Raw genomic sequence first — 14,425 nt, 5'->3', positions numbered from 1 at the left:
AACAACATTAAGCTTTAGTGAAACCAAGCTTTAGTGGAAACATGCACTTGATAGCATACTTCAAAAGGACGCCATAGTTATGATAACATAGCCTTAAGCCAAAAATTCCTTTCTGAGAACTTAGGCCATGATTATCAAAAGAGAATTGCAGTACATGCACACATATTTGCGCATTTAACAGGAGCTCATTTCCAGAAGTTTGGCATCAGTAGTTTTGAACATTCACATTTAATATTATGAAACTCCTGTGGGCTATTTATTAAAAAGCAAAGCTGCGAACCACCCCAATGTAATTATCGTTCCTTAATGAGTATTAGACGAGTGCGGATTCCTGGGCGAACTGGTGTTTCCTATATTGCTTTAGACTTTCAGGTAAAACTCGGTTTATTCATATATCCTTATTAAACCTGTTTAATAAATGTTGCGTGAACAGCTTCACAAACATGGCCAAATATACAGATTCTTTACCTCAATATTTGCACGGGTGTATGCAAAGTATTTCGAATTGTTTGGTACTGCAATTGAACCATTTCAGACGAATTCGAGTTTGAGGTACATTTATAAGATGGTTCTCAGAGGTGCACTTTCCCAGTACAGCGTTATTGTCATCGTTCCCCACAGAAAAAGACGCCGAATGTGGGAAAGTAGAAAGAACATTTATTACAAATTCACTGTTTCATACAAAGCAGTGTTTATGGCTATATTCCCTACATTCTCTGTTTCACTCAGAGTCTAATATACACTTGGAATTCACTTCTCTTTACGAATTGATATTTACACTTCCCTCTTAGGTTCCTCTTTACAGTTCCACCTGAGTTGTGATTCCCACGCCAAGTTATCGTTTTTTATGCAGCACTAACAAGTTTCTAGGCCGATTGCAATCTGTCTTTTGGACAAACTTTAAATGGGATCTATAATTTCCTGCATGAAAAAAGGCGCTTGGAAAAATTCAGAGATAAGCTTCGCAATTTACGTACTACACAAGCGGGCACAAAATCAGGGCACGCTGAAGATTTCCCGAGGTCATCTGAATAACTTGTTTCCTGCTGCCGCAGATGGAGGTATATATGTGAGGGGCCGTCACTTGGATTTCCCCACCTTGACGAGCCATCTACAGAAAATTTCAGAAAAAGAACAAAATACAGTGCAACCATGAGCCCCTCACACCAAACCACAGGCATGTGAAGTACGAAAAATATATTGCACGAAAATGAAGACGTAGACCAGAGAATGAAATGAAAGGCCACACCAGAGGAGGAGTGATTTACGGCCTTTCAAATAATTTCACATAATTTCAGTTCTCGTTACACAGAGTAATTTGGCCGCATTGTTCAGAACAACGCGAAGCCACTATAGTCATATCGGCCAACCTTCCCGAATTTTAATCGCGCCGTGTTCCTGTTTACCTCGCGAAATGTTTCTGCATGCTCACCCAGAACGGGCAGAAACTTTGGGCTACGAGATAAACTGACATACATTTGCAAAAGAGAAAGCAAAAACATTTCCGCGCCTTCATGTGGAATCACTAGTACACGCAAAAGGGCGAACGTCGCGCTAAACCCAGGAAACGTCCTTTCACGATGCTGACGCCGTCTGCGTCACATTTTTGGCTGTACTTAAACATCTCTCCCCCCCCCCCCCCCCCCCGCCCTTGTACTGGCAGTTTCATTTTGAACGAGGATCCCACGTGGAAGCCGAAACGTTTTTCATTTCAGTAAAGTGTTCTTCTACCGGTGGTTTCTTCCTCGGCTAATCGTAAAAAGGAATCGCCAACTTACATTTTTTCTTCGTCCAAATGTGTTGTGGGAGAGGATACATCTAGAACTTGCACCGATCTTCAAGTGGCATTCCCGGGAGGTCTGTACCTGTAATGACTCAAAGGGTTATTTGGGTTAAAATGTAATAGGCTTTAGAGCTGGGCAGTTGGTATACATTCATAATAAAAGAACACCTCATACTTGACAAGACGAAGAAAAGAACACAGCACAAGCCCTCACTAACAACTGAAGCTTTCTTAAAGAGCTCTTTTCGAAAAAGAGTTCTTCTTGTTGGCTCTGCAAAACCACGCACCTTATAGAATAGGTAGAGTTGCTTAAAAATTACAAAGCTCCATGCTGAGGAAATCGTTATGTGAATTCATAACGTTCATGTAGTAACGAACTGATAGAAAGAGTCACTAAACATGAGGCAAAATAAGATACGAAATATAACACCATAACACTTGAAGTAAGGCCTCGCATTTTTACAAGAGATTCATATTTTTGTCTGTGCAGGCCTGGGTGCCATCTTTACAAAGAATATTTGAATGAATGTGTTTTAGTTATTGCATTTTCCTACCGTTGTTTCCACGGAAATCAGACTTCATTTCAACTTGTGTCATACGCAGGGGAGTCCTGGTTGTCAGCTCAAAGAACACTGCCTGCAAGAAAAACAGTAGTGCTCATAAGTCATAGCATAGGTAGCCAGATGCAACCACACTTTACGAACAGCCAGGAACCGATGAGGGTGCAGCACCCGTTTTTACACCTGCACTTGTCTCTGTGTAATTCGTCACAATTTCTGTATCATCAAAAAACAACAACAATCAAGCAGCCTGCATGCTGGCTCATACATACCACCATTGTGTAAAGTCGCTTTACTGCACTACACTAGTATCACGCGAGACAACCATTTGCCCTGCAATAGCACGCGAATAAATAAACGACTGATTTGTGCGAATGAGAATAATAAACCCACTTAACATGGTGAAAATGCCCCGCTACCTCAAAATGACTAACACCAAATTTACCCACTCAAGGAAAAGAATGACAAAAATGAAGAGTGTTGTACATATGAAAACTTTTTATTGTGCGGTAGGGCAAACTTTCACAAAAAAAAGAGGCTTGTGCTGGACAAAAGTGAGTCTAGAAATTTCGGGCAGCATTTAGTGGACTACTTTTCTGCAGCACACACCTTGTGTTTATCCAGATATATTACTACAAGACCAATAAACTAGACACCATTGCGAATATATGCAGCGAGAAAAATGAATATTTCCCGACGGCTGAAACAAAATGATAATACCCAGAGAAACGCGCGATAATATAAGACTTCATTGGGAAAAATTTCAAATATTCAAGCAGAGCTACCTGACAATTACATGGGCCAATAACCCGTCAAGTGCGCCCGATGCAGCCAACACCGTAAACAAAACGCTCAACACATGACGAAGGCGCGCAAACAGAGCAGAAAGCAGGTCACGAGCGCCGTTATCTGTTATAATGTACAGGCTTTCCCGATCGTCCGCTCTAGTCTGACGCAACGAACGCAAGCCCGCGATTTCATTCAATTGCCGTCGCGGGCAACAGAAAACGTCCAGCGAAGCAACCAGTCGGGTAACGAAAATCCCTCTCGAATGCTGCAATTTCAAATTGAAAAGCCCCCAGCGAAAAGATACATCCAATGAAAACACGGAAACCGTTACGGGAATATACTCACCGAGTTCGCTTTCACTGGCGCCGGGGCATTGGTCCAACATGCGAACTTGACGCTGGTCGTAGAAGAACGGGCCACGGCCGCTCGATTCATCGAGCGGCCGTGAACGGGCCGTGTAGCGCTGCCAGTCACAAATGGGCTCGCCGCAGCCTCCGCGACTCACGCCGACAAATAAGTCTTGTAACAGCAATCCTCGCTTCATCGCAGGGATATCACAGCGGTAAAAAGGCTCGAGTGGCGCGAAAATGCGGCCACCGGGCCTGCGGGCGCCGCCATTTCTCTATATCCCGTCATGCAACGGAGAAATCAACGGCCGTCTGGAGAGAAGGCGCGACGAGCATCTCTTATAGGTTACAGGGCGTTTTATAGGTTACAACGTAAAGGTTACATTTCGGATTTTGTTGATGTAACCTATAAATCATTAATGTAACCTATAAACCGCTTTTAACTTCACGCTTGTAACCCTTAGAATGGACTGGGATAAAGAAAACATCAAAATGGATCCATTGTAACCTTTATTTTATAGGTTACTTCCGTTTAGAAGTTACATTATGGGTTACAAGGATTAGAGTGTAAGGAGAATCCACTTCATCAATTAAAACCCGTTCATCGCCGTACCATACGAGTGGTACAGAAATAAAAGAGCTAGTTGTTCCGAATGAAAACATGAATTTTAAAGATGTTCTTTTTTTAATTTGGTGGGCATGTATAAGATCACCGGTTGAGAGCATACGAGGCCAGCGTTGATCTACCCTGCTCTGGCAGCTGCGCGCGGACAGCGAGAACCGATGATTAGAAAGGTGCGCCCATTGCAAACCCTGCCGTGACATATAGGTGACACGCGGCACCATCACGCGGGAGCCCCAGGAGGAGACCACAACGGCTTTCCGCCTGAACATGGTTACAATGGGTAGCGTAGTAGGAAGAGGTACGTAGAAGGCTATACGCGGTGCAAACGAGGGTGCCCTATAAGTGCGAGTTTCTACCGCCGACCTTCTATGCATGCCAGTTTTGGATCAAGCGAGAGTCTTGGATGTGTGCGGGGTCCATTTTTGTTGCAGGACCTCGTAGCACAGGATCGACCAGCGAGCTCACCATTTTTTTTTGTGAGTGTGTGTCTGCGTGAGTGTGTGTTTCATATGTGCAAAGTTTAAAAGTTTTTAGTGTTTTTGCATCTGAAAAGGCCGTCGTCGTCATTGTCCCTGCCAGGGAGCGCAGCACAGGAAATGCACATTCTAAATATCTTCAAGCAGCAGTTATAGGGAAGAAATAACAACACTACCCTTCTTTTTCCAAGGGTCTTTGGGACTGTCGTGTTAAGAAAATGGGCTACGGCTGAAAGATTTGTACCGTGTATTCTACTCCTGTAATACGTGAAGCTGCAGTTCAAGCCGTTTCCCTTTCAAAAGCATCAAACGCCAGTGTGCAGTACCAACCTTGTCAAAAGATTGTTTGGCCCCAGCCATGCTGCAATGAAGTTGTATACAGGTGGTTTTCTGAGACATTCCTTGTCCGAAAGTAGTTCCTGCAAATAAAAGTGGCCATGCTTTTTGTTTACGTCTTTTCAAACATCCAAACGGGGGCTCTCGAATATTGTGGCAGCGGTCAATTAGACCCACGTTTCTAGCGCTAGAAATCTTGTGGTTCAGTTCAAACATACGAATCCGCTTTCTTCAACTAACATAGCCTATTGGAACTGGTTTAAGTTGATTAAGTGTTTACTCTCCCTAAGATCACCTTTTTGAAGTTTCCTGTAGTGAAGTCTTGTGGGCCGTACACTGCTAAATATAACTACTTGGCGGGTCCGACCGTGCAAAAACAAGCTATTAACTTCCAAGAAAAGGAGAAATGGAGCAAGTAGATAACACGTCGTGTAAACAATAATGCAGTTTAAAATGAAATACAGCCCAGGCAGTTCTTTTTTTCATAAGTTCAAGCCTTCATTCAGAGTAAAAACTAATATGGTATAGAAGTGCTCACAACGTTCGAATAGTGGGTCTAAATTAACTAAAAAGAATATTTTAAGGGGGTGGTATTTTTAATACGGTGTATATAGAAAATCTAACCAACTTACTTGAACACCTCTACCGATCACACCAGAGTAAGGAAACTTTCACCAACAGAATTTTACATAGCGCTGTCCTGTCATGATTATTCCGCATCGACAACATTTCCTGGGAAAGACGGCGCAGCTGGCACACGGACAAAAAGAAGAAGACTGGGCACACATGAGTCTTCTTCTTTTAGATTCAAGGCATCTCTTAGTTGACCCTCCGTCGTCTGGCGTCCGCACCTCTCCCCCTACACTATAAAAAAAGAAATATTTAGCGGCGCCCGGTTTCGATCCCACGACTCTCTAGCCGCAACGGGAGGTACGTGGCGCTCTTCCCCCTGCGCTACAAAACCGGGACAGGAGCGAGTGCTACGAACGCGCCTTATGTCCTTGACTCATTCAAACTACGTCAAGAAGGTACTGATACAACGAAGGCACGCGAAGCTGAACGTCAACGGAAACGACCTTTAGAGGAGGATGTTGAATTCCCCGTGGGAAAGCTGTGGCGGGAAGCGCCACGCGCCTTGTAGCTCAACCAGAGAAGCTTAGGACGAAGAGGGCGGGCAGCGGGGTAGGAGCGTGAGCACTCAATAAAGAAAGACGAGAACCAGGAGGTGTTCGATCAGGTAACGCCGCTGTCGGTCTCTTCGCTGTCTCTATATTTCTCTACATTTCTCTGTCTCTACATGGGGGTTCACACTACGTTCCCATTCGTGCTCCGATAAATGTAACAACATAACGGCAACACAATGGAACCTACACGGAACCCCTATGATGCTTCGCATCCTCCTTATAGTTCCCCACGGGAAGATGGTGTAATTTTTTGTCCATGTGCCAGCTGCACTGTCGTTCCCGGGATCATGCTCAACCAACACGCCCAGATAGCCCCTTTAAGAGAATATTTCGGGCGGTGCACCCTAAAGTTCGGGCTTCAAAACGAAAACCCCTGAGTGCTGCCAAGTGCCATGTGTTCATACATAAGCATTGAATGCGGGCAGATCACCCGATATAGTAGAAGTTATTCACACAGCCGGGTCATTCCACGCCAAACTTTCACGCGAATTCGCTCGACCATCTCCGATTACACTATAAAAATTCATGGTTGATCTCTTCCCTACACTATTCGTTCTCGTAACCGATTTCTGGAAAAAAGAAAAAAACTGTCCCGTACAACAATTCGAAAATCGCTGTCGTGAAGAAAACCTATGTATGGATAAAGAATTCACAAAAACAAAGTACTACACGGAACACCGTCAAATAATTCAAGGAGATAGAAAACGGAGCGCGCTTCCTTTTTACAATGCATTGACAGTTGCTAGTGTGTTTTAAAATGGGCTTTGCGGTGAAGAAAGGCGGCGTTTCGGACCGATTTTTACACATTTTTTCAAACGATAAATTCTTTTTGTAGACAATGCAGTTGCACAATTTGTTGACATTGTGGACGTTAAGGGCGGCAAAATAATATGGGAGCCGGGAAAGAAGTAGTTTCACTGCGATAGAGACATGAACTTTGAAACATTTGCATAACTACTGATGTTGAGACGCTTATCGCGCTGTGTAACGGTCCACGGAAAAATGCAGGCTTGTGCTCACTTGAAAGGCTGTACGACGAGCATTTATTTCACAGAGCTTAATCGGAGTACTTTTTGTTTTAAGCAAGGAAATACTTTTTACATTGAGCGCCCACAACGGCCTCGGACGGCGGGCCGCAAACCCGCTTCACTGCAATGACAGTAGGTAGGTGGCAGAGGTAGGTAGGAGAGGTTGGTGGCAGCCCAGGTCACGCGCGCTTCGAGTTTTCACGCGCCTAGCTGCTTTAAAGGAGTGCGGCTGGCTGGTACTGGATTTCGGAAGGGCGTGATCAGCAGATGATTAGTTGTTGGTGCTCCTAAACGAATTCCGCAACGGTGCATGCATGTAGGTTATGGTACGATGGTACGCCCTGAAGGGTGGGTAGGATTGTGGAGCATCTTGCACGAGGACGATACGATACAATTCTCGGTGAAGTCTAAAAGAATAATCATCTCCTCATCTTTTAGGCTGCTTTTTATCTCTCAGGTATTTTGCTTGCTGTTTGCTTATGAAGCGGCGCGCCTTAAGATCTTCTACGGCGTCTAAAAACTTTTCCGAAAAATTAGTTTCTCTAGTCTTCAGCAAACACCTGCGATTCAGTGATCAACATTTCAGTCCTCAACTTTTCCCAAATCTAGTGCGCTCGCAGAAAGCTCGGAAGGGCATCTTTGCCGGGACACGCCAGACAGAGGCTTCACGTGCAGTCTTTATCGTCATTGCTACATACAATTGCTGACATCAGTTCTTCTGTAGCTTGCCTGAGGCCTGCAGCATGAAGCATGAGTTTGAAGTTTTGGTGCGCAATGCACACGCAAGCTGTGTGGATGCCACTTCCGCCCGCCAAACCGCAGTAGGGGGAGGGGGGGTGGGGGCGAGAGGGCCCGTTTTTTCCCACTCTTCGTACATGTCTATCAGATTCAGCAAGAGCAATCGCTTTTGGTAACCACGTATCACGTCTTTTCTTCCGGGCAGTCAGTACGAGACGGCATCGTACTTTTAAAATCTTCTTATTGAAGATTTCGCTTCTTCGCTGATGGGGAGTCTTGCTTTTCTTGGAGGTACGCCAAGAACCCCTTCTTTGCTTCTAATCCGCATAGCTTCGCCCGCGTGTAGCTCCGAAGCGTGCGGCATAGTCGTATCTTGATTGCAAGACGATTATGCCCCAAACAAGCTACCCGAACTCTCGTAATTCAAAGAACTGAGTGAAGGAACTACAACGGATTAACAACACCATTCGTCTGTGGCACCACGGAAGGCCTGAAGATGCATCTGGAATCAATTTTAACAAGCCGACAGCATCGTTAGAAACCAGGGAAACAAGCGATATATCGACCTGAACTGAAGCCGCACCTCTCCGCTGCCGCGCAGAAACTCTCGTTGCAGTGAAGCGGACCCCCGTCTGAGGCCGTCGTGGGCGCCCAATATAAAAATTATTTTCTCGCTTAAAACAACGGGTATTGTGCTTCCTGAAATATCCGATTATGCTTTCAGAAATATAAGCCCTTTGTACACACTTCCAAAGGAGCCTAAGCCTGTATGTTTACATAGACCGCCACATAGCGCGATAAGCCCCTGAACATGAGTGTTTTTGCAAATGTTTCGAATTTCATTTCTTTACCGCACTGAAACTACCACCTTCCCCGCTCCAATATTATTTTCCGCCCTTACCGTCCACAATGTAAACAAAGTTTGCAACTGCATTGTCTCTGAAGAAGTTTTACCGCCTGTAAAAAAATGTATGAAAATCGGTCAGAAACACCGCTTTTCTTCGCCGCAAAGCCAATTTTCAAACATACTAGCAACTATCAATGCATTCTAGCAAGAGAGCGCGCTACTTTTTGCATCTCCTTGTGTTATATGACAGTGCTCTATATATTATTTCATCTTAGCGAATTTTTTTTTTCGGAACATAGGTTTTCGTCACCGCCGCGATTTTGATATGCTGCGAAACAGAATTTTTTTCTACAAAAATCGGCCACGAGAGCGAATAGGGTAGGGAAGCGATGAACCATGAATTTTTATAGCGTAATCGCAGTTGGCCGACCGAGCTCTCTGGGATGTTTCCATTGTTGGTAGTCATCCGTGTGGATGTGCACCATGTGCCCGTTGGCATGCGTCTCGATACGCAACAGCGTGTAATCGTGGTACGTTTTTCTTCTGCATCCCAAGCCTTCAAACAAGCAACAACATTTCAATACAACACCCACCATTATAATTCCTCATCAGCGAGGACTCGTGGTCCACTGGTTGGGATGCCCAATTTGGAAACAAGGGCATGGGTTCGACACCGCGTACCTTCTAAATGGCACAAACATTTTAGCCTTCTGAAGCGCATGCTCTGTGATACCGACGACGGACACACGGCCATGCACACACGGCGATTGGCGCACTCAAAAGAAAAGTACCCTTAATAAAAGTACCTTCTATAATAACTAATCACAGTCATCGCTCTAAAAGGTTTCCTGCTGTTAGAACATTGCGGCGACGGGCTGTATTTTTCGCCATGCCTCTCCGGTGCATAATTAAGAAAGAAAACTCCATTCGACGCCATATTTTTTCTCCTGTCATCCACCACAAATTAAGAAATTGCCTGTGTCTGTGTGCGTATGTATCTGTGCGCGGGCGTGCGGGTGTAAGTCTGTGTGCGCGCTTGGGGCACCCGCAGGAGCGTAAAAGAAAGTAAACAGTGCCATTAAGTCAGAACACCTCGTTCTTTTTTTTTTAATGGAAGTTTACGATTTTCCGCGCATAGTGGAGGTTCTGGGCACGAGCGTCAAAGGTTCTGGGCACGAGCACGAGCATATATAGGCTGTGTCAGTTAGTGTGGGAACGAGCGTCAAAGGGCTTATGAAGGCAATATAGAACCTCGTTCAGGGTGAAGGAACTAGCCTTCGGAGACTCACCAGCTCTACTCCAGGGACGAAAGACGTTTTTTAACCGACAAAACGCCAAATATTGCAGGACATTCGAATTTTGCTCTACGGAATGATGTCAGCCCTGACGCAATCGAGGGAACAGGGACGCAACAGAGGGAACACTAAAGCATTGTTACTTATCACTGTGGCAGCTTCATGTCAGCATTCAAATGATACAAATAAACGGTACTAAAGGCCCCACTACAATAGCTGTAGTGTCTCGCGGCGGTAGCTTTGGTGCTGGCTGGTAGGATTATTTGCGTCACATTTTTTTTTCATTTCGGGATGGGGGGGGGGGGGGTTATTACAGGTGTTTAACGCGCCACACCTACTGCTAGGCTATGAGGTGCGCCGTAATGGAGGCCTCCGGATTGACGTCATTAGGATCTGCCAGATAAGGGCTGGGGAGTCACCACTGCTTCGTCTGTTCTCCTTATACCTCAATTATTTGCTGAAAATTTTTAATAAAATTGCTATCGTTGTTATCGGGATAAAGCAGTCTTTAAAACCCAAACATGTGTTTTATCTTCAAGGATCTTTAAGGCAATTTTCTTGGTAGACACTACTAGTAGCAGAACCTTTATTTAAAATAGAGCTACCGCATGAGAACGAACACCTGGGATATTTGGCATACTAACTCGTTGCGAAACCTCTTAACTTACCTCAACCGCTTCAGGAGTGTGCAGAACTACGATGGGTGTTACGCCCAAGTACACCTTGAACGTCTTTCCCTTATACGTGTCACACAACTCGCGTATGACGGAGAACAACCCTGAAAAGGAATAAAAAAAGAGTTTTCCGATTGTCCTAAAAGCCAGTGTTGTGGCTCATGAAAGCAGCCGCTGATGATGGGAGGAATGTTTTTTTGGCGAGAAAACTTGCAGTCTGTTATTTCATAATAAAAATACCCATTGTGCGTCAAATATAAATATTCTGAATTATCGCGGGACGTACCATCCTTGCCATGCAACGCGGAATCTCAGTAGGTTGGAGTGAGCATTGTTCAACCTAACAAAATGAAGCCCACACGTTACCAGTTTTTAAACGGGGATGGTCTTCAATAAGTCATAACGGCTTTCCCCTTACATCTTGTGCCGAGGTTTCTTTCACGCAAATACTTTTCCTGTAGTTTGCGCATTTTTCTGGCCTTTCTTTATGGACACAGAGACATAGTCGAACAACAATCACAATGAAGCATAAAAAGCACGTTGCGGTAAAAATAGGCATTACGGGGCCGCAGGACATGAGGTGTGTTTCTATTATAAGCCAGAATACGGGCATAAAGCTGGAACTTCCAGATAGCGCCGATTTGATTGCTACATGACCTCGCTTTGGAATGACAAGTGCAAAACGACACGACGGGCGAAGAATGAATAGGACCAAGGATATCCTAAAACTCAATAATTTATTCTTAGTCAAGCACTGACATGAGTGCGGAAGCACATTTTCTAAATAATAAAAAAGAAGGTACGAAAGCACAGTGTGTATAGTTTTCATAGATACCATCATTCATTTTCAAGAAGCGATGCGCTGAGCGTGGTCGCTGCTGTTCTAATTAAAAACGCCTCGCGTATTTCTCCTTGTACACACTTCTCTCTTCTTGATCTGATACTGGTTCAACATCGGGGCGCACACTAAAATAGAGTCAGAGGCCCCAAATAGTAATGAAGCCGTTAGCTTGGCCCGGAAGTATTTTTAGGGCCGGGCACGTGGTTCTGGACATAAAGCACATGGTGGGGTAAAAGTGTTCTTCTGTATTCGTCACCATACTTGAAAAAAATGGAGTAGTGTCGCCAACATCTTGTATGAGCGCAGGCCCGCCATGGCGAACTTACATGGCGTTGTGACGTTGAACTAGCGCACGCAGGTTACATTCCGGCCACGGCGGCCACTTTTATGCGACGGAGGCCAACAACGGAACCGCTCGTGGGTTGGGAGATTTCGGCTTCCGTGGTTTCCGCATTGCGAAAGATCACTCAGGTGGTCCAAATTGAGCGTCTATATTGCTGGCGCCTGATCGGCGTGTTAAACATCCAAATTTGAATTTGAATTTTTGATGAGCATATCTGACCCCTCAATTCGAAGGCCCAATGTAGAGTACTTTTGAACGCGTAGGGAAAAGTATGCGCGAGGCTGGGACCCCTGCATTTGCTTGCCCTAGCTTCACGCGCACCCTATATTTTTTTCTGATATTAGCCTAAGTGTGCTGGACAAATGAAAAAAGAACGCCTTGAATTCGGTCCATCCAGGTCCAGAAAAGGAGTCGCCTCATTTTCTGAGTACAATTATGTCATTTCGCCTAACCTTATGGAAAAACAAGCCAATCAGGTGTTTTAAGCGCTCGTTACGGTCTAGGTAGGCTGCATACCACTGTAAGCAAAGAAGCCCTGTAACAACACGGTTAACTTAAGCTCCACGACTGTCAGGATGTTCTGTGCCAAGCGCTTGTGGGGTGCAAGATTCATTTTCTCTGTGCTGCATACGTAGGCCGCTGGCAAAGGTGATAAGTAGCAAGACTGCCTAGAGATAATGACCCAGCCATGCTAAGCGGCTCCGCGCGACAAGGTTATTATTACTTGTTTGACTTTTTTTAGCTCTTTCTGATGCCCCCGAACTATTTCGCGCCGTATTCGATCCTCGGTTATAAAAATTGACCGTCTGTTCGTCCACTGTATGAGCGCTTTCTCGATATACTGCTGCTGTTATTTCATCCTTGTTATCGCGCCACATAGTCAACAGTCAGTGCCTATTCGCAACTGGGGGAGTGCACGCCTGCTGTGGTCTCTACTGAATGTTTCATGAGGCTTTTGTAGCGTACTTTAAGTGAGCACATTACCGCACTAGATAGATGGCTGTTATTTATTTATTTATTTATTTATTTATTTGTTTGTTTATTTATTTATTTATTTATTTATTTATTTATTTATTTATTTGTTTATTTATTTATTTATTTATTTATTTATTTATTTATTTATTTGTTTATTTATTTATTTATTTATTTGTTTATTTATTTATTTATTTATTTATTTATTTATTTATTTATTTATTTATTTATTTATCCTAAGTGCCCTTGGGCATTACATAGGGGGGACTAAATTATACACACAAAAAGCAGTTCTTGATAACACAGTTCAAAAAATCAACCACATGAACAACCCTAAGGAGGCAAAAAAGAAACAGTTTAGGCACAAGAAGCGCCGAACAGCGGAAATACAGATATGAAACCGCAAAAAAACATCATTAACATCATAAACATTCATTTACAAGGAAAACTAAGAGTGCAGATTGAAACGATGAAGTCTGCGTCAAGATGGCTATGTGGGGTGGCAATGAATTCGATTCGGCGATGCTGAGTAGAAACGGAGAATTTTGATAAGCGTTTGTTCTGGCGAATACAGGGTTAACTTTATGCGCATGATCAAGGCGAGATGAAACGTGAGGGGCTGGGCGAATGTGAGTGCGTGCAAACGGATGGGCGCTGTGTTACAGAGAGTGGAAGTATGACAGCCTGGAAAATTTTCTGCACGTGGCAAGGGGTGGAAGGGCAAGGAATTTTTTCAATGAAGATACACTTTGATGCCGAGAGTACGATAATAAAATGAACGTTGCAGCTTTAATTTGAACGGACTCTAGTAAGTTTGTAAGATAAAGATGGTGGGGGTGCCATATTGGTGACGCATACTCTAATGAAGGTCTAATTAGCGAAAGATAAGCGTGAAGCCTGGTTTCAGAGTTAGCCTGCCCTAATCGATGCTTTAAGAGGCCAAGCTTTTTGAGCGCTTTGGTAGTGATAAATTCGACGTGCGAGTACCAAGTCAGGTTCGCATTAAGAATAACGCCTAAATATTTGAATGGGGAAACTGGTTCAACTTGCGTATGATTAATTATATAACTATTAGGGAATTGATCACTACTTGTAGACAATTTTACTCATTTTGTCTTTTCTGTATTAGTTTGCATTTCTCATGCACGACGCCGATTAGTTAACTTTGTTAGATCAGATTTAAAGTAACTACATCATCCGGATAAACTATTGTTCTGTAAACCACACAGTCGTCAGCGAAAAGGCTTACCTGGGAGTCAATGTTGTTAGCTATATCGTTTATATATATTAGGAACAATAAGGGGCCCAAAACAGAGTCTTGTGGTACCCCAGATTTTACGCGCACGCCTTTAGATAACAAATTATTTATTTTCACTGACTGAGTGCGGTTATTTAGGAATGCCTCAATCCAACGAGTAGTGTTTAGGTCCAACTGGAGATTGCGAATTTTAAGCAGTAATCGCTTACGGGGCTCGCGGTCAAAAGCTTTAGACATGTCTATAAAAATGGCATCGATGTAAGTAGAAGAATGCAAAGAAGTGTGAGGTCAGTTATTAGTTCAAATAGTTGTGTCTGGCAGGATCTATT

At 44.0% G+C, this 14,425-nt stretch overlaps 1 protein-coding gene and 1 long non-coding RNA gene across 2 annotated transcripts in view; both read right to left on the bottom strand.

Annotated features, from left to right (window-relative positions):
* Positions 1 to 14,425, bottom strand: part of LOC144139663 (cytochrome P450 4V2-like) — a 38,704-nt gene that overhangs the window by 20,846 nt on the left and 3,433 nt on the right. The window contains exons 2-3 of the mRNA XM_077671957.1: positions 10,677 to 10,786; positions 4,911 to 4,999 (exon numbers count right to left, since the gene is read on the bottom strand). Of these exons, the coding sequence (XP_077528083.1) occupies positions 4,911 to 4,999; positions 10,677 to 10,786 (199 nt within the window). The remainder of the gene's footprint in view (positions 1 to 4,910; positions 5,000 to 10,676; positions 10,787 to 14,425) is intronic.
* LOC144174405 (uncharacterized) lies at positions 786 to 3,567 on the bottom strand. Its single transcript, XR_013323469.1, has 4 exons — positions 3,478 to 3,567; positions 2,338 to 2,419; positions 1,779 to 1,865; positions 786 to 1,111 (listed from the first exon to the last, which is right to left on the bottom strand). It is a non-coding gene; the product is annotated as an uncharacterized LOC144174405 (long non-coding RNA).

The sequence above is a fragment of the Haemaphysalis longicornis genome, unplaced genomic scaffold (assembly GCF_048455015.1).
Source record: "Haemaphysalis longicornis isolate Haplotype H1 unplaced genomic scaffold, Haemaphysalis longicornis Haplotype H1 scaffold_1, whole genome shotgun sequence".
In the NCBI taxonomy this organism is placed as follows: Eukaryota; Metazoa; Arthropoda; class Arachnida; order Ixodida; family Ixodidae; genus Haemaphysalis; species Haemaphysalis longicornis.
This window is presented reverse-complemented; position numbering and strand designations above follow the sequence as displayed.